This window comes from Ornithorhynchus anatinus, chromosome 3, assembly GCF_004115215.2.
Source record: "Ornithorhynchus anatinus isolate Pmale09 chromosome 3, mOrnAna1.pri.v4, whole genome shotgun sequence".
In the NCBI taxonomy this organism is placed as follows: domain Eukaryota; kingdom Metazoa; phylum Chordata; class Mammalia; order Monotremata; family Ornithorhynchidae; genus Ornithorhynchus; species Ornithorhynchus anatinus.
Window position 1 is genome coordinate 16,582,029 of NC_041730.1, and position 18,441 is coordinate 16,600,469.

An 18,441-nucleotide genomic window follows, 5' to 3' on the forward strand; every position below is an offset into this window, starting at 1 on the left:
AGTCCTGAATTGGGTGAACTGATCAATTAATCGGAGGTATTTATTGAAGGCTTTCTGCGTGCACGGCACTCGACTGTGTATTTGGGAGAGCATACCACCGCGGGGTTGGTAGACACGTTCCCCGCCCACAAGGAGCTTACAATCTAGAGGGGTGAAAGCCGGTTTTACACAGATTCCGGAGTTCAGCTCTGCAGAATGGAGGCCTGGTAGGGTCAGATGAAACCAAACTGGGTCAGATGACAAAAGCTTCTCATCTTGGGGAGATACGGTAGCCTCGAGAACAGGACTCGGGAATTCTCCAGGTCGCACGCGAACCCCCACGAGGGGCTGCAGATCACTTGGGAAGGGTCTGCCCTCCACCCCACGAGGTGTTCCCTCGGAACTTCCGAGCCCTCCTGGGGGCGGAAACCCTCCACATCGCGCTGAGACGCTGGCCAGCTTCTCTCTCCGCTTCCTGAAATCTAACCCTCTAGCACAGGACCCTATTGAGCTTTGTTTCTTAGTCTTTGTGCTTTATTTCTCTCTCATCTATCAGTCGCCATTCCCAACCTCCCTATTCGAATTTTTAGATTGTGAGTCCCCCCGAGGGACAGAAACCGTGTCTAATTCTCACTTGTGTATTCTTTCCCAGCGCTTAGGACATTCATTCGTTCAATCGTATTTATTAAGCGCTCACTGTGTGCAGAGCACTGTACTAAGCACTTGGGAAAGTACAATACAGTAATTAAGAGTGACAAACCCTGCCCACAACGAGCTCAGTCTAAGCAGGGGGGAAACAGATATTAATAGAGTGCTCTGCACGCAGTAAGCACTTAATGAATACTATTACTATTCTCCCTGTCCCCTCCACTGGCATCCTGACCCCCCGTCCTCGCTGAGAGCTGAGGTCCTGCTCCCTGGGACCTAACTTCTGTGACTTAACCCAAAGGAGTGAGCTGTTCGATGGCCCGGCAGAGACAGACAAGCTCCTACCGTCCGCTCCAGTCCAAGTAGCTGAACTGGTCTGGCTCACCTCAGCCCTTTCTCACCGCTCTCCCGAATCTAGCCCTCTGCCTCCCTCCCAGTCATTCATTCAAGAGTACTTATTGAGCGCTTACTATGTGCAGAGCACCGTACCAGGCGCTTGGAATGGACAATTCGGCAACAGGTAGAGACCGTCCCTGCCCAGTGACGGGCTCCCACCACCCCCACCAGGTGTGGAGAGACACGGATCCCCCTCCCCAACTTTCCCTACCGGCCCCCTCCTCCCCACCACCTCTTACCTGCTGCAGCCGTTTCAGTTTCCGGGCTTCCTCTTCCTGCCGCCTCCGGGCCTCGGCTTCTTCCATCTTCTTGGCCGCTACCTTTTTCTTGGCCTTCTCTTCAGCCTGCCGTTCTTCCTTTGCCTGAGAGAGGCCCCCGCCCCCAACATTTCCATCAGAGGGGGAAACCCGCTCCACAGACTGTCCACAAACTCAGGCCCAGGCATGGCGCCGGACGGGTTTCTCTTTCGGCGGCTGGCCTTTAGTCAAACCCCTCCTCTCGGCCCCGTCTAGGGGCCTCCGCCAAGAGACGTAGCTTCCCCGGGCCGGCAGCAGCGGAGCCCGCTCGGTCCCCTCAGAAGACTCTGGGGCCCCCGATGGGGAGGAGGGCTGACCCGACAAAATGGCTTACTTTTTCGTTCTTTTCGTTATTCTGGGCAAATTTCTGTTCAATCCGCTTCTTCTTCTCCTCCTCCAACTGCTCCACCCGCTCTCGGGCCTGCAGCACCTTGCGTAGCCGCTCCTCGCGCTTCCTGCGGATGCCCGGGGGTGGCATCAGGCAAGGGGTCTGGGCTACCGCAGGGAAGGCGGTGGGGGCAGCGGCTGAGGGGGTACCGCTGGCTACTTACAGTTTCATCTCCTCCAGGCGCTTTCGCTTCTCCTCCTCCACCTTCAGCTTTCTCTGCTCCTCGGCTTCGTTCTTCTTCCTCAGGTTCTCTAACCGCTGGCGCTCCTTCTCCTGGGGAGGCGGGAAAGCTCATCAGGCCCGGTGGGACAGGCAAGGGTTCCAACGAGACAACCGAGAAAAGGCCTCGGACCCCAGCCGCTCCCCTCACCATGGAGGCGCCACAGAACCCGCGACCAGAGCATCCGGGTGGCCCCGCTGCTTCCGGAAGCGGGGAGCTTCAGCGGGAGGCCCGTCACCTCAACCAGCCGGGATCGGGGCTCGCTCGCAGATTCCGAAATTTGGATTACGGAACAAAATAGGACTTGACACTCTCAAACTGACACATCCCTTATTTTGTTTCAGTGATCAATTGGTCCCTCTTTTTTTTTTTTGGTTATCTCAGATTATTTCAGCCTGGATAAGATGTTCAGATCATCAGCGTAAAACATCCAGAATATTCCTTTCTCCCGTCCTCTTCCAACAGGGTATAGGGTTAGAACTGCGCTGGTTCTAGGACCTAATCATTTGAGAAGAAGAGGGGAGTGGGAAAGGAATAGATGTTTTCCGGAGTGCAGAGTGCAAAGCAATAAAAAGGAACAGGACCTTTTGGCCTGGAAAAACCAAAAGGAAGCTCCTGGCCAGCCCAGTCTCCACGCCTACAATTCCCAAAAGATCCCCATGGCTACTGAACTATTCCTAACCACAGGAACACACAGGAAACCCAATTTGGGGGCCACCAGGATACCTGGAACCCAGTTTCCTTTTGACTCTGATGATCTCTCTCAGGAAGGTCACAGCCAGCATTGAAAGGGCTTTCTCTGGACTAGGGCCTAGGGGTCAAGGTTCTCTCACAATCAGAATGAATGAGATGCCCCTGCGATAGCAGAGTGCCATCTCCTTTCGCTTTCCTTTCCCCCACAAGACGACACCGGGGAGTGTGAGTGTGGGGGAGGGGTGATGATCATTTGCTCATAAACAAGAAAATCGGATTCCTCCGCGGAGGGAACACGTTTGGAAATCAGCATTTGCTGCGGACCCGCAAGTCAGGGACTTCTGAAAGTCCTCAGGTGGCCCGTCCCAGCCTCCTTCCTGGAGGGCAAGGTAGAGGGCAACTGGCCAGGGGCTAGTGAGCTCGGTCTTGAGACAGCAACTTCTCAGAGTTCAGGAAACTGGGCTGCAGGTTAAACCCTCCACTGCTGCTTCGGTAACGGCAGGCACTGGAGCGGAATCCACTTTTCTGGCACGGGGATCGGTTCGATGCAATCCAGACACAGCACACAACAGATCGCAGCGACGAGGTTAGCCGGGGAAACAACTACAGCTACGGTCCACGCGGGCCCGAGGGAGAGGCTTTTGGATGGCGAGAGCCGGGGTAACACAGCGCAGACAGAATAGCACCAGCAGCTGGGCCGTCTTCCCTTTACCCGCCCCCCCCCCCCCGAGCTGTCACGGCAGAGGCTATTCCAGTCGCCCGATTCCCGGAGGCTGTTGCCGGGGCCAGTAAGCCAATGAACGCGACTCCAATTCAACTCCAATTGAGAGTCCTCTCCCCCTTTTCATTTTTCTCATTCAAAAAAAGGCGGTTCCTTTCTCTCGTTCAGAGCCAGTTTCCTCCGTGGATGCCGAGTTTAGTTTCGAGAGGATTCTCAGAGCCTCTGAAAATCAGGGGCTCGTTCTCTTCCAAGAGAGCTCGCCAGCGAAGTGGATTCTATCGAGGCCTACCGGGGAGAAGGGAGACAGAACTGTGCACATTGGAGGGGGGGGGGGAATCACTCAAAGCTGTGGCACTGGTGAAAATTGGGGGAAAAATCAGATCACTGGAATCCGGGAGAGCTATTTTGCCTCCTGGGGTGGTGGGGGCGGTGGGGCGAGGTATGTACGTGTGTGACCGTGTACGCACACGTGCCTCGTAGTGGTACGTAATCTGAGGCACAATAAAGACACTAACAAAATCAGCCAGTGCTCAGCAATGAAGTGAGAAACAGTCCCAGTAAGGAGAGTTGTGCTCAGGTGTAGACAGTGCTAAGGGAAATAACGCCCAGTCCCTCTACCAAACTGTCACGTGACCTCGAAGAAGGCTCGGGGGCTCCGTTTTCCCATCCCCTCCTCCCTACGTTGCTCCCCACGTCACTAGTCAGCTTCAAGCGCTTTACGAACACTACTGGGGTAGACAGACGAAGTACGGCTACATTACCAAAACGGAGGAAAGTCATTACTTACGACAAAGCTGCACTGTGTGAGGGAAATAAGGAAGAAAGCCAAACAAACAATTACTCCTTCAACCAGCAAAGATACACCGGGAACCAGTCCCTCCCCACCATCTAGTCTCCCCTCGTTCCACCGGGTGGAAAGGCGGAGACCTGGCCACGGAGTGCAGCTTGGGACTCACAGAATCCACACCTGGGATGGCAACGCTTGGTTCTTCTCGCCCCCGCTTCCACCCAGCAGACTGAATGATAGTGTCTACCAATTCTAGAGAAGTAGCACGATCTAATGGTTAAAGCAAAGGTCTGGGAGTTTGGGGAGCCGGGTTCTAATCCCGGCCCTGCCACCTGTCTGCTTTGGGACCCTGGGCAAGTCGTTTAACTTCCGTAAAATGGGGATTAAGATCGGGAGCCCTATGTGGGACATGGACCTTGTTGAATCTGATTAGCTTCTATCTGTCCCAGCACTTAGGATGGTGCTTAACAAATAACATAAAAAAACAAACACCCCTCTATCGTACTGTACTCTCCCTAGCGGTTAGCACAGTGCTCTGCACATAGGAAGCGCTCGATAAATACCTTCGACTGACTGACAGCCCGTGGACATCTCTCCGCCCATCGAGGTCTGATTAAGGCTGATCCCGCCGTCCCCAACCCCGAATCAAATGCGACTCCGAGAACTGTCATCTTTACCCAGATACGCTATCTCAGGGCACGAGGGGCTTTCGCCGCATTGTCCATTCCAAGCGCTTAGTACAGTGCTCTGCACATAGTAAGCGCTCAATAAATACTACTGAATGAATGATGTACCTTTCATTTCTTGCTAAAGCCGCCTGGTGACAATTCTGCATTTTCCCCGCAGAAGCCAATCACGCAATTCAGGTACAAGACCGCTGGCCCAGCCTAATCCTGTATCGGTGGTGACTCAGTGGCAGGAAACCAGCACACTGTGGGTCGAGCGCTGTTCTAAGCGATGGGGTAGATACGAGCTAATCGGGAGGTATCTGTTCTGGGCCTACTGGAGGTCAGCAGGCCCTCAGAGCCCTAAATCTTGCCCGCTCTCGTTCTACCGAGCACAGTCGCCGCGATTTGGGATGCCGACCCCCCGGGTGTGCGCCGTGGCCCCCCTCGATCCCTCACCTTGGGGTCCACGCGCTGGGGGGTGTTGCGTTTGATGAAGGACTTGATGCCGCTGCCGCGGCTGACCGAGGTCGGAGTCATGAGCAGCTGGTTCTTCTGCACCGTGTGCAGGAAGGTCTTGTGGGGACGCACAACCTGCGCGCGCGAGAGAGAGAGAGAGAGAGAGAGAGAGAGAGAGAGAGAGAGAAAGTGCGTGTGTGTGACAGGGACCAAGCTAGCTGGGATCGGGGGAGGAAGGGAGCGGCTGCCTCACCTTGCTGGCTAGGCAGGGCGGGGATGGGGCCTTGCTCTTAGGAGGGGAAGGCTCGTCGTCCTCCGGGGGCTGGCCGTCGTAGAGGTCATCCACAGCCTGCTTATAGCTCCGCTTCCTCCTGCAACCCGGAGGGTCCCGTTACACCCACTGGCCCAACTCGATCTCGCCGGGGCTCAGAGACTCCAGTCCCCCGCCTTCCTTTACTACTCTATCTCCCCTTGAAAACCACTCTAAAACCCCACTCGCCCAGCCAGGCCACTCGACTTGCACCCATTAACGGCCAGAGCGCGAATTGAGAGAGATTTTGGCCCCCTACAGCCGACCAGGTCTGGGCCCAGCCCAGAAGGCTGCTTTCCTTCTCTCTTGTCCTGGTCCCTTCCCATTCATTCATTCATTCAATCGTATTTATTGAGCGCTTACTACGTACAGACCACTGTATCGAATGCTTGGGAGAGCACAATATAACAATAAACGGACACATTCCCTGCCCACAACGAGCTTACAGTCCAGAGGGGGAGACAGACAGTAATATACATAAATAAATGACAGTAACGTCCATAAGCGCTGTGGGGCTGGGAGGGGGAATGAATAAAGGGAGCAAGTCAGGACGACGCACAGGGGAGTGGGAGAAGAGGAAAGGGGGGCTCATCAGGCTGATCTTGGAGGAGATGTGCCTTCGGTAAGGCTTTGAACGGGGGAGGAGCGTCGGATGTGAGGGAGGGAGGGAGACCGGGCAGGACGTGGGTGAGGGGTCGACGGTGAGGCAGGTGAGATGGAGTTAGAGTGATAAGGTAAGCGTTAGAAGAGCGAAGTGGGCAGGCTGGGTTGCAGTAGGAGACTAACAAGGCGGGGTGGGAGAGGGCAAGGTGGTCGAGCGCTTTAAAGCCAACGAGAGGCGCTTTCGTAGCGGGGGCCTTCGACGTACCTTACGCTCTGAGGAGGCTCCTGGAGCTGTTCCTTTCTGCCCGGCGAGTCCTCTGTAGACAAAACGGCTTCAGATGAATTCCAACTCACGCCCGCGACAAGCCCGCCAATACCAGTCTTACGACCGAACCTCTAAACGGAGTAGATGTCGAGTCTGCTGGGTTTTTTTTTTTTAAAACCGGTATTTGTTAAGCGTTTGCTAGGTGACAGGCTCTCTTCTAAGCCCCGGGATAGACGCAGAATAATCAAGATGGACACGGTCCATATCCCACATGGGGCTCACTGTCTCTAATCCCCACTTTACAGATGCGGTAACTGAGGCACAGAAGGGAAGGTCGCACAGCAGACAAGTGGCGGAGCCAGTATCAAAACCCAGGTCCTTCTTATTTCTAGGCCCGTGCTCTATCCACTAATCCGCTCTGCTTCATTAAGTCACAGATCAAGACGACATGCAGGGACAGAGTAGCAGCATCATAACAACCAGAGCAACACCGTTATCGGTTCAGACCACTGACCCCTCCGAGCCCGCATCTCTAACGATGATAATTACGGTATCTGTTAAGCGCTTACTCTGTGCCAAGCACCGTTCTAAGTGCTGGGGTGGATACAGGGTAATCAGGTTGTCCCACGTGGGGCTCACACTTTTAATCTCCATTTCACAGGTGAGGTAACCGCGGCACCGAAAAGTGACGTGACTCGCCCGAGGTCACACAGCGGACAAGCGGCGGGGCCGGGGATCAGAACCCACGTCCTCTGACTCCCAAGCCGGCGCTCTCTCCACCAAGCCACGCTGTTTCTCATCTCTACATCCCCAGACTGGCAGCTCACCGAGGGCAGGGAACGTGTCTGCTTATTGCTACAGCGTACTCTCCCAGGCACTCAGTCCAGCGTTCTGCACCCAGTAAGCACTCAACGGATGAGACTGAATGAATTCATGAAATGAATGTTTCCAACAAGAGAAACGAGACGGTTGGACGAACGACGGCTACCTCCTTGACAGGTCACGACCGTCGAGGAACAGGTCGGGTCAGGACCTGTCGACCGGTCAGGAACGAATAATAATAACTGTACTCGTTAAGTGCTTATTAGGTATACCGAGCACCGTCCTAAGCACTGGACCAGATACAAGGTAATCAGGTTGGACGCAGTCCCTGCCCCATGTGGGGCTCACAGTCCGAAACCCCATTTTACAGATGAGGGAACGGGGGCAGAGAGAAGCGAAGCGAGCCGAGGCCACACAGCAGACAGGTGGCGGAGATTAGATCAGAACCCCCCTCCTCTGACTCCCAAGCCGGTACCCTCGCCACCGGGCCGCGCTGCCGGTTCCCCGCCCGGACTTACTTTTGTCGTTAGCCTCGAGCCGGGCCTCTGGGGTGCCGATGGCGATCTTGTTAGCATTCCGAGAGCGCAAGGTGCGCCGGGTCCCCTCCGCGTCCTGCGGGAAGAACGGGGGCGGGGGCCGTCGGTTTAGGGTCGCTATTTTAAAAAGAGACTCCCCTCCCCATCCCAGTCCGCCCCTCCCGGTTCTGCCCCCCACCCACGGGCAGAAACCATCTTCCCTCGCCGCCCGGAGCGCTGGGATCGTCACCGCTTTCCTCCCGCCCCCGCCCCCCCCCCCCCCGGCTCGGACCGCCAGCCCCACGTGGAATCTGATTATCTCGGACGGTACGGCGCTCGGCCCGCTGCAAGCGCTTAACAGACGCCACGCTTATTCTTATAATTGGAAAGTCAGCCATCCAAATGGCACCCGAGGCTCCTTCCGGGGGTCAGGCCAGGCGCGGCCCCTGGAGAGCCACATCCCCGGACGAGTCGCAACGCGGGGTCTGAGACGGCCGGTCCAGGAGGCTCAAGGTTCTGTCGCCGTTCCAGCTCAGAGCTCACGGCAGAAGGCGGGACTCACCTCCTTCTCGGCCTCCTTGGCGGGTCGGGGTTCCTCCCCTGGCCCTTCTTCGGCCCTGAAAGGGAACACACACACCCTGAGGCGGAATCCTACAGCGACCCAGACAGCACACGGGGAAGCAGTGGGGCCCAACGGACAGAGGGCGGGCCTGGGAGTCGGAAGGTCTTGGGTTCTAATCCCCCGCCCCCGCCCCTCGTCCGCTGGGTGACTTAGGCGCGTCGCTTCATTCTGCCCCCCGGTTCCCTCATCTGTCCAACGGGGACGAAGGCCGCGAGCCCCACGGGGGGCAACCTGATGACCACGTATCCGCCCCAGCGCTCAGAACGGTGCTTGGCACAGAGAAAGCACTTAAATACCCTCATTATATATTATCATCAGCCTCTCGGTTACTGCATCTGTAAAAATGGGGATTAAAACCGTGAGCCCCACGCGGGACAGGGATCCGTCCAATGCTATTTGCTTGTATGATAATGTCGGTACTTGTTAAGCGCTTACCATGTGCAGAGCACTGTTCTAAGCGCCGGGGCAGATACAGGGTCATCATATTGTCCCACGCGAGGCTCACAGTCTTCACCCCCATCTGACAGATGAGGGAACCGAGGCCCAGAGAAGGGAAGTGACTTGCCCACGGTCACCCAGCTGACAAGTGGCAGAGCCGGGATTCGAACCCTCCCAGGGTTTAGTACAGTGCCTGGCACACAGTAAGCACTTAATGAATACCACAAGTCTCATCATCGAGAGCATGCTAGTCCTGATAACTCTACTGTATATGCTTAGTCCAGTGCTCTGCACACGGTAAGCACTCAGTAGATACCACTGATTGATTATTAATAACAACAGCAACAACATTCATGGTATTTGTTAAGCGCTTACTAAGGGCCAGGCACTTCGGTAAGCAGTGGGGTGACTGTAAGCAAATCGGGCTGGACACAGTCCACGTCCCAGATGGGGCTCACGGTCTCAACCCCCCCCATTTTACAGACGAGGGAACCGAGGCCCGGGGAAGTGGAGCGACCTGCCCAACGTCACACGGCAGACGGGGGGCAGAGCCGGGATCAGAACCCATGACCTCCTGACTCCCGGGCCCGGGCTCCATCCACCCCGTCGCGATTGAATCTCAAAGTCTCGGTCAAGCCCCGGATGCTTCCCGGCTCTGAAAGGGCCGGGTCGGGGGGAGGTGGTAAAGAAAGAGAGAAGAAAGAGCCGGTCACTGTCAGGAACTTCTCCCGTCAGGACGGAATGGCCCAACTTCACGGGTCTCGGCTATTTCCATCTGTCACTAGCACCTCACGGGAGTTCGGAAGTACGCCCGGTTCAGGCAGAAGCCCACCACCCCACCAGCTCCACGACTTGCCGGCTGGGCGACCTTGGGAAAGTCACTTCACTTCTGGGCCCCAGTTTCCTCATCTGTAAAAGGGGGATTCACTACCCCTTCTCCCTCCTACTTAGACCGTGAGGCTCATTTGGGCCAGGAACTCGACTTATTTTCTTTTTCCCTTTTAAATGATAAGTATTAAGTGCTTACCGTGGGCCGAGCAACGTACGGAGCACTGGGCTAGACGTGAGTTAATCCGATCGGACGCAGTCCGCGTCCCAGGCGGGGCTCACAGTCTCAATCCCCAATCTACAGGTGAGGTCACCGAGGCACATCTACTCCAGCACTTAGTGTCTGGCACACAGTGAGCACTTAGATCCCATGAAAAACAAGGAGAGCGTGTCCCTCCCTCCTCTGAAGCAGCGTGGCTCAGTGGAAAGAGCCCGGGCCTGGGAGTCAGAAGTCATGGGTTCGAACTCCGGCTCTGCCACCCGTCGGCTGTGTGACTGCGGGCAGGTCGCTTCACTTCTCGGTGCCTCAGTTACCCCGTGAGCCTCACGTGGGACAACCTGATTACCCGGTGTCTACCCCGGCGCCTGGAACGGTGCTCTGCACATAGTAAGCACCTAACAAATACCAACGTTATTATTATTAATTGCCGGGGGAAGCGACCTCACCCGACTTGGGTGGTGGGCACGTCTTTGTGCAGAAGCCTCTCTAAGTAGCTGCGACCTGCGGGGGCAAAAACAAGACAAGCGTGAGCGGAACCGGCGGCCGAGAGGGCAGAGGCGTCCAGCGGGCCCCCGGTCGCGGACGACACCCGGGTCCGGCCGGCGAGCTCTCTCGGGACTTGCATCCTCGCTAGCGGGCGAGCCGCGGCCCGACCCGCCGGCCCCTCGCCTCCCACCCCGTCCGGGGGCCTCCTCACGCCAGGGAGAGGGTCCCGGCCGGAGACAGACACGGTGCCCTGATCCCGGGCCCGCAGCTCTCTACCTCGGTTCCACCCCGCAGTGGGTACAGAGGGGGGTGAGCCTCCCCGCCGCCGGGCCCCAGCGCTTACAGACGACGCGGTTGGCGACCGCCGACTCCCGGGCGGCCTTCTTCTTGCCGGCGGACCTGCCGACGGACCCGCGGATCCCGCTCTCCCTCTTGGCAGCCAGCGAGTGCTTCTCGGCCGGGGAGGTCCTGCCGCGGCGGGCCCGGGACGGGCGGCCCACCAGGCTCCGCCGCACGGACCGCCGGTCCGACCTGGAGCCCGTGGGCGTCCGGGGGTCCTCCCCGTCGTCCCGAGCGGGCCCGGTCCCCGAATCCCGGCCCCGCTCCGGGGACCGGGGGCAACCGTCCGCCGCCCAGCCGGGGGGGACCCCGGGCCCGGCCGGCGGGGGAGACGGCCCCGCCTTGGCGATCTTGAGCTTGGAGGCCGCCCGTCCCTCCCCGGACGCCTTCTTCTCCGGGACCTCGGGGAGGCCCGGCGGGGAGGCCGCCGTCACCGACTCGAGTCTCTGGCTCCCCTCGGTCTCAGGGCTCGCCTCGTCTTCCGACGCAATCTCGATGACGCCGGAGGGCTCCTCTAGCCTGGGCGCCTGGGCCTTCAGGTACAGCTCGGCGCTCCTGCGGACACTGTTGCTGATCTCCACGAAGGGCAGCAGGAGGTTCTTCGGCTTCGGGACCGGGGGCGACTCGGGGAGCAAGGCGGCTTTGGATCGGGTCACCCGGGGAGGAAGGGCGTTCTCTCCCACCAACGCCAAGGTGAGCTTATTCAGCTCCTCTTTACTCTGACGGCGCCTGGCAGAACTTTGCCTCCGGTTTCTCTTTTTGGACAACCTTCCGAGGACAAAGCAGAACCGTTAGGCCCAGGGCTTGCTTCACACAGGGGTATCAGAAAGTAACTGGGTTCAAAAGTGAAATCTGCCGGGAAGCTCCACCTTTATGAGCCGGCCTGGCTGATAGGACAGGGGGATTCCCCACCGTGAGCACCTAAAGACCGCCCCTTTGCTCCCGCATTTTGAACCTGCGGCACCCAGGACTGTTTCGATAGCACCTCTTGACCTTCCGACCTCTGCAAGGCTTCGGCTGGACCACGGTTACCACCTCCCTTCTCTTTTTGCCTTCGGGTAAGCGCTTCCTAGGTGTCGGGCTCTGAACTGAGCACCGGGGTAGATACAAGGTCATTCATTCATTCGATCGTATTTATCGGGCGCTTACTGCGTGCGGAGCACCGTACTAAGCGCCTGGAAAGTACAATTCCGGCGATCACGTCGGACGCGGTCCACGTACCGCGTGGGGCTCGGGGCTTTAATCCCCATTTTACAGATGAGGTAACTGAGGCATAATATAGTTCGGTGACTCCCCGAGGTCACATAGGTAGGTTAGCGGAGGAGCCGGAATTAGAAGGAAGGTCCCGCCTCTCCGGCCCGGGCTTTTTCCGTTCCAGACCGTAAACGTCTTGGGGACGGGGATCGCGTCCGTCACCTCCATTTTTTGTAGCCTCCCAAGCACTTAATACAGAGATCTGCCCACACACTTCAGTGCTCCATAAATACCATTAACCTCCCCTGCCGTCTCACGATAGCTTACTGCCGGATCCCACTATTTGACATCCGCCCTTTCCTCTCCACCCAAACGGCTACCTTACCGTTACGGGCTCTCGTTAAATCCCGGCTAGACTACCGCGTCGGCCTTCTCTCTGACCTCCCTTCCTCCTCTCTCGCCCCGCTCCGGTCTATTCTTCACTCCGCCGCCCGGCTCATCTCCCCGCAGAAACCATCTGGGCGTGTCACTCCCCTTCTCAAACAACTCCAGCGGTTGCCCGTCGACCTCCGCTCCAAACAAAAACTCCTCACTCTAGGCTTCGAGGCTCTCCGTCACCTCGCCCCCTCCTACCTCTCCTCCCTTCTCTCTTCCCACCGGCCACCCCGCACGCTCCGCTCCTCCGCCGCCCACCTCCTCGCCGTCCCTCGGTCTCGCCCGTCCCGCCGTCGACCCCGGGCCGCGTCCTCCCGGAACGCCCTCCCTCCTCACCTCCGCCAAACCGATTCTCTTCCCCTCTTCAAAACCCTACTTAAAACTCACCTCCTCCGAGAGGCCTTCCCAGACCGAGCTCCTCTTCTCCCTCTACTCCCTCTGCCACCCCCCCTTCACCTCTCCGCAGCTAAACCCTCTTTTCCCCCCATCTCCCTCTGCTCCTCCCCCTCTCCCTTCCCATCCCCACGGCACCGTACTCGTCCGCTCGACTGTATATATTTCCGTTACCCTATTTATTTTGTTAATGAATCGTACATCGCCTCGATTCTATTTAGTCGCCGTCGTTTTTAGGAGACGTTCTTCCCCTCGACTCTATTTAATCGCCATCGTTCTCGTCTGTCCGTCTCCCCCGATCAGACCGTGAGCCCGTCGAACGGCGGGGACCGTCTCTATCTGTTGCCGACTTGTTCATCCCAAGCGCTTAGTACAGTGCTCTGCACATAGTAAGCGCTCAATAAATACTATTGAATGAATGAATGAACGAATGACGTTGCGCTTTCCTGCATCTTTACCACAGTCATACGGCAAGCAGAAGGACCAACGAAATCCCTGATAATCATTTAAATCGACTCGTTATTTAATAGGCTGCCGCTTAACTATTTACCGGTCCGGTTAAATTTTTGTTTTTAGAAGCAGCGTGACCTCGGGGGAAGAGCACGGGCCTGGGAGTCAGAGGACCTGGGTTCTAATCCCAGCTTGACCGCCCGCTTGTCTGCTGTGTGACCTTGGGCGATCACCTCAATCTCTGTGTCTCAGTTTCTTCATCTGTAAAACGGGGATTAAGACTATAAGCTCCGTGTGGACTCAGGGTCCAAATTGATCAGCTTGGCTACCCCGGTGCTTAGTTCAGGGCTTGGCACACAGTAAGTGTTTCAAAAATACCACCATTATTATTATTATCATCATCACTCTCACGTATCGTGACTCTCTGTATTCCCACGAGACCGAACGACGCCTCCGGAAAGAGCGAGGACTCCCTTACCTTTTCCTGGTTGGGTCTCTGTTTTCATCCCGAATCACAGAGAACCGTTTCTTCTTCCGGCGGTTCTTCTGCGACGGGGTTTTGGGCATCAACTCGGGTTCAGTTCTGAAGTCACTTTAAGGCACACGGGAAAGGAACTAAGCACCCCCGGGGAGCCTCCCAGGGGCCGACGGTTCCCCAAGGAGCGGGAGTCCGAGGATTAGCTTGACCAGGACGCCCCGCTGGGCAGACTGGCCTAAAGGAACGGCCGGACCCGGCGAGCCGTCGCCTGACCGCTGACCCCCCCCCCGCGCTTGAGGAGCGGGTCTGGTGCCACCAGGGTTCGGGCCACGGCTCCCCTGAGGCGTTCGGTTCCTTTTGCGGCGGGTGCCGGCCTCCGGGGTGACAACGGACCTGCGAGCCCAAAGGATTCCGAGGGGTTGAGCTTTTTCTGGCCTCCCACACCAGAAAAAAATTGGTGGGGAAAGAGAGGGGGAGGCCCAGGGGTCTCAGGTGATTCAAAGTCCTGGGCACTTCTAGGACTATGGAACTGGGAGGGGGGAGAGGGGCCCAGACCCACCCAAGTTTCCCAGAGGACTTTGAAATCGAGAATGACCATGGACCGTTCTGGACCTCCGGACCCCGGCCCACACACGCCGACGCCTTACGACGTCCCACCTGGGCTGCTCCTCCCCCGGGCCCACAGCTTCAGGAGGGTGGGACGACGTCCGACTAATTGCCGGGCAACTGAAAAATGCTGCAACTGCTCCGGCTTCATAACGCGCCTGAAGCAGAGATGCCTCCGAGGCCCCCCCCGGCCGACAGCGCTCCCACAGAAGAAGAACAAGTGCCAAACTTTCAAGGCATTCCCCTGACGAAACTTCAGTTTCATTTAGAGGACGCCAGGGGTATCCGCCGGCTTCGACGGGCTACGTTTCGGTCCCGCCTCTCCGAAGACCCCGTCCCCCTTCACGCCAAACCCTGCCTGGTTTTCCGCCTTACCTGGAGAACATCTTCACGGCCTCCTGCTCGATTTCCCGGAGCCACACCAGGTCCCTGTTCTCCACGTTGAGCAAAAACTCCATCAGTTTGTTGTTGCTGACCTCGAAGAGGGACATGAGCTCTTCGGTGGTCCCCATGGTTCTACCTGCAACCTCAAAGAGAACGAGGCGGTATGAGATCGGGACCCTCACCGCCAAGAGGACACTGGGCTTTAGACCGAGCAAAAAAAACCCACCCACCCACCTCATCCCGTGCAGAAGCAGCGTGGCTCAGTGGAAAGAGCATGGGCTTTGGAGTCAGAGGTCATGAGTTCGAATCCCAGCTCTGCCACTTGTCAGCTGTGTGACTGTGGGCAAGTCACTTCACTGGGCCTCAGTTCCCTCATCTGTAAAATGGGGATTAAGACTGTGAGCCCCTATGTGGGACAACCTGATTCCCCTATGTCTACCCCAGCGCTTAGAACGGTGCTCTGCACATAGTAAGCGCTTAACAAATACCAACATTATTATTATTATCATTAAAGCGACACCCGGCCGACATCTCCGTAGCCTCCCCCTTCCCACCCTGGCCCTCGAGGGCCTTTCCCGCGGAGGGAACGCGGAGGAGGCGGGAAAGCTTAAGCCACCCCGTAACATCCCGCGGTACGTCCCGAAACGGTAAGCACTCAGTAATACTATCGACTGATGCGACGTACAGTTGACCATGTCTCCTCTTCTGCGGCCTCTGGTTTTCCAAAGGTAACGCCCCTTAACCTGATGTCTGTTTCCTCCGGTCAGCCCCGTGACGGGAGAGGATGACGTGAAGCAAGAGTGCGGAGTGGGGGAGAGAAGCAACGGGTCTGGGAGGCGGAGGACCCGAGTCCTAACCCCAGTTCCGCCTGCTGCGTGACCTTGCGCCAGTCACTTATTTACCCCTTAGTTCCCTCAACTGCCAGATTCAGTGTCTGTTCTCCCCCCTACTTGGACTGGGAGCCCCCACGGGGGCCCCCTGATCATCTTATATCCACCCCGGTGCTCAGTAGAGTGTTCGGCACATACCAAGTGCCTGACAAACCCACCGATTAATATTACGATTATCATCAGGACACGCCCAACACGCGAATAAACCAGGGCAAACACTAGAGAAATCCGGTCCAGAGGATTGGGAGGGAGTATTGGAAAGGTGGAATTTAGGCTTGGGAAATTCAAACTAGGGCCACCGTAAAAGCGCAGCAACCTGAGTGGTTTTAAAAGAGGAATAAGGCCCTTTTCTTGCTTCTCTACTTCCCAAAAAGCCTCCGCTCCTCCTCTCTCCCCCCCCCCGGTCGTCCCCCCCCCCCCCCCCCCGGCCCCCGACTCCGATCTGAGACTCTGGCAAATGACCTCTTCTTGATCTTCTGCCTCTTGGCGTTTCATCCCCATTCCTCCACATCATTTTAACCGGACTCCCATTATTCAGAAAGCTTCCCCGGGCCATTAGCGGTCAGTTCTGCAGATCCGGGCTCTCATCGGGCATTAGTTGGGAACAGAGGGAAATACCTCTGTAAAAAGTAGGGGAAGACAAGACAGTCAGAAGGGGTCGGGGTGAGAATGACCACGGAAAGACCCACCGCTCGAAAGAGAGACCCTAACACAGAAATATTGTTTTTCACTCAGCTGAGGAGGGAGAGGGTGGGAGACCTGACCGACCTCCTCCTTCCCTCCCTGCCAGCGTGTCCTCCTAGCTGGAGGGCCTTCCCGTCCTTCACCGGTCCGTCATCTTATTTATAAGGGATGGGAAAAAAGCAGCACCGCGCACCGGTAAAACAGAGGGAAAAAGTCAACTAAAACAGTCACATATCCAGATTGGTTTCAGGCCTGTAAAATTCCGGCTCCCTGACACTTGGACGGTTTTGGAATCCCGCAAACACTCCCACGTTCACTCGATCACATTCACTGAGCGCTCACTGCGTGCGGAGCACTGGACTAAGCGCTTGGGAGGGCACGAGAGAACAGTAAACAGATACAGCCCAGGGACTCGGCTTCCCGCCAATTTTCATTCAATAGCATTTATTGAGCGCTTACTACGTGCAGAGCACCGTACTAAGCGCTTGGAATGGACAAATCGGGAACGGATAGAGACGGTCCCTGCCCTTCGACGGGCGCCCGGTCCAATCGAACAGATAGGAGGGGAAACAGAGAGCTAAACCGTAAGGGATTTCACAAGCTTTCAGATTCGGAGGGGAAACAGAGAGCTAAACCGTAAGGGATTTCACAAGCTTTCAGATCGCCCCTCCATCCATTCCGTAATCTCTTTCCTTCGCAGAGATACACCGCCTTGACCGTTGGGACCCCCACGTAACTTGGGGGAGGCGATCCCTTGGGTTACAGCTCAACGAAACACCAACCGATCGGTTTATTAAAGGAAAACGCCGTCCCGGGGACGTTAAGCTCCCGTGACCAGACGACGGCAAGGAGGGGGAGAAAGCAAAATCATTTACCACAGAAAGTTATTTTACGCGAGGAGGAGGATCCAAAAAAAAAAAAAAGTTATCTCGGAGAGACTTTTAGGCGGCTCTATCCGACTACGGAACCCACGGGCCCGGGTGCCTCGGTGATGGCTCGGTGGAAAAGAGCCTGGGCTTGGGAGTCAGGTCATGAGTTCGACTCCCGGCTCTGCCGCTCGTCGGCTGTGGGACTGTGGGCCTCAGTCACCTCACCCGTAAAATGGGGTTTAAGGCCGGGAGCCTCACGCGGGACGACCCGATGACCCTGTATCTCCCCCAGCGCTTAGAACGGCGCTCTGCACGTAGGAAGCGCTTAACAAATACCAACATTACTGTTATTATTTTTCAAACGCTCAAACGCGTCGTCACCCGTCGAGTCGCTGAAGGCTCTGCCCGAATCAGCGCCAACGTCCGCTTGCAAAGCCGGGAAGGTTTCCCGCACCTTTCCCGGGCCTCGACAGAGCCCCGGGAAGGGGACGGGTCTGGTCACGGCCTTCCCTCCGTGCAACAACTTAATGCCCAACCGTCGGGTCCGGTTTAGGAAGGGCAAGGCTGGAAGCAGGGGCCCCGGGAAGGGAAGAATGACCACCGCGGCGTTCGGTGAAAAGCCGACGATGGAGGGGGGGGAGCGGGCGTTGGTTGAGCGCTTGCTATGTGCAGAGCATTGTGGTCCCACGTGAGGCTCCCAGTCTTCACCCCCATTTTCCAGACGAGGGAACCGGGGCCCAGGTTAGCGGCTCGCCCACGGTCACCCAGCTGACGAGCGGCAGGGCCGGGATTCGAACCCACGACCTCCAGGACTTCGCCGAGGGCTGGGGTTAGACGCCATCGGATACAATCTGGTGTGCGGGGCCGGATTTTTAAAAAACCGACGAGCAACACACGAGCCCCCGGAAACGAGCGAGCTCTAGGCCGTGAGCGGGGATGCGTCTGTTAAGCTGCATTCCCCCAAGCGCTCAGTACGGTGCTTTGCCCACATCCAGCGCTCAATAAATACGACCGAAGGAACGAGAGGCGGGGAAAAGGGGGAATGTCGGAAGCGAGGGCCCCGAGAAGGTCATTAAAGGTATCTACCGAGCGCTCACGGCGCCCACGACACGGTACGGAGCGCTTGGGGGAGCACGGGGTAACCGGAAACGGACCCATAATAATAATAATAATAATAATAATAATGTTGGTATTTGTTAAGCGCTTACTATGTGCCGAGCACTGTTCTAAGCGCTGGGGTAGACATAGGGATCCCCTGCCCGCAACGAGCTTCCAGTCTAGAGGCGGGAATAACAACCGCGCTATCCGTTAAACGCTTACGACGCGGCCGAGCCCGGCGCAGAGGGCTGGGGGCAGGT

General features: G+C 57.2%; 1 protein-coding gene across 3 annotated transcripts in view; it reads right to left on the reverse strand.

The window, feature by feature from the left end:
• LOC100090319 (inner centromere protein) overlaps nucleotides 1-18,441 on the reverse strand; it is a 29,987-nt gene that overhangs the window by 8,500 nt on the left and 3,046 nt on the right. The window contains exons 2-14 of one of the 3 annotated variants that reach the window (XM_029061222.2): nucleotides 14,632-14,776; nucleotides 13,651-13,764; nucleotides 10,705-11,468; nucleotides 10,322-10,376; nucleotides 8,330-8,384; nucleotides 7,771-7,864; nucleotides 6,431-6,482; nucleotides 5,506-5,623; nucleotides 5,253-5,387; nucleotides 4,129-4,140; nucleotides 1,871-1,980; nucleotides 1,654-1,774; nucleotides 1,263-1,385 (exon numbers count right to left, since the gene is read on the reverse strand). In XM_029061222.2, the coding sequence (XP_028917055.1) occupies nucleotides 1,263-1,385; nucleotides 1,654-1,774; nucleotides 1,871-1,980; nucleotides 4,129-4,140; nucleotides 5,253-5,387; nucleotides 5,506-5,623; nucleotides 6,431-6,482; nucleotides 7,771-7,864; nucleotides 8,330-8,384; nucleotides 10,322-10,376; nucleotides 10,705-11,468; nucleotides 13,651-13,764; nucleotides 14,632-14,768 (1,890 nt within the window). In that variant the 5' untranslated portion in view covers nucleotides 14,769-14,776. Of the gene's footprint in view, nucleotides 1-1,262; nucleotides 1,386-1,653; nucleotides 1,775-1,870; nucleotides 1,981-4,128; nucleotides 4,141-5,252; nucleotides 5,388-5,505; nucleotides 5,624-6,430; nucleotides 6,483-7,770; nucleotides 7,865-8,329; nucleotides 8,385-10,321; nucleotides 10,377-10,704; nucleotides 11,469-13,650; nucleotides 13,765-14,631; nucleotides 14,784-18,441 lie in introns of all 3 variants that reach the window. The other 2 variants (XM_029061223.2, XM_029061224.2) reach the window with 2 other exon arrangements.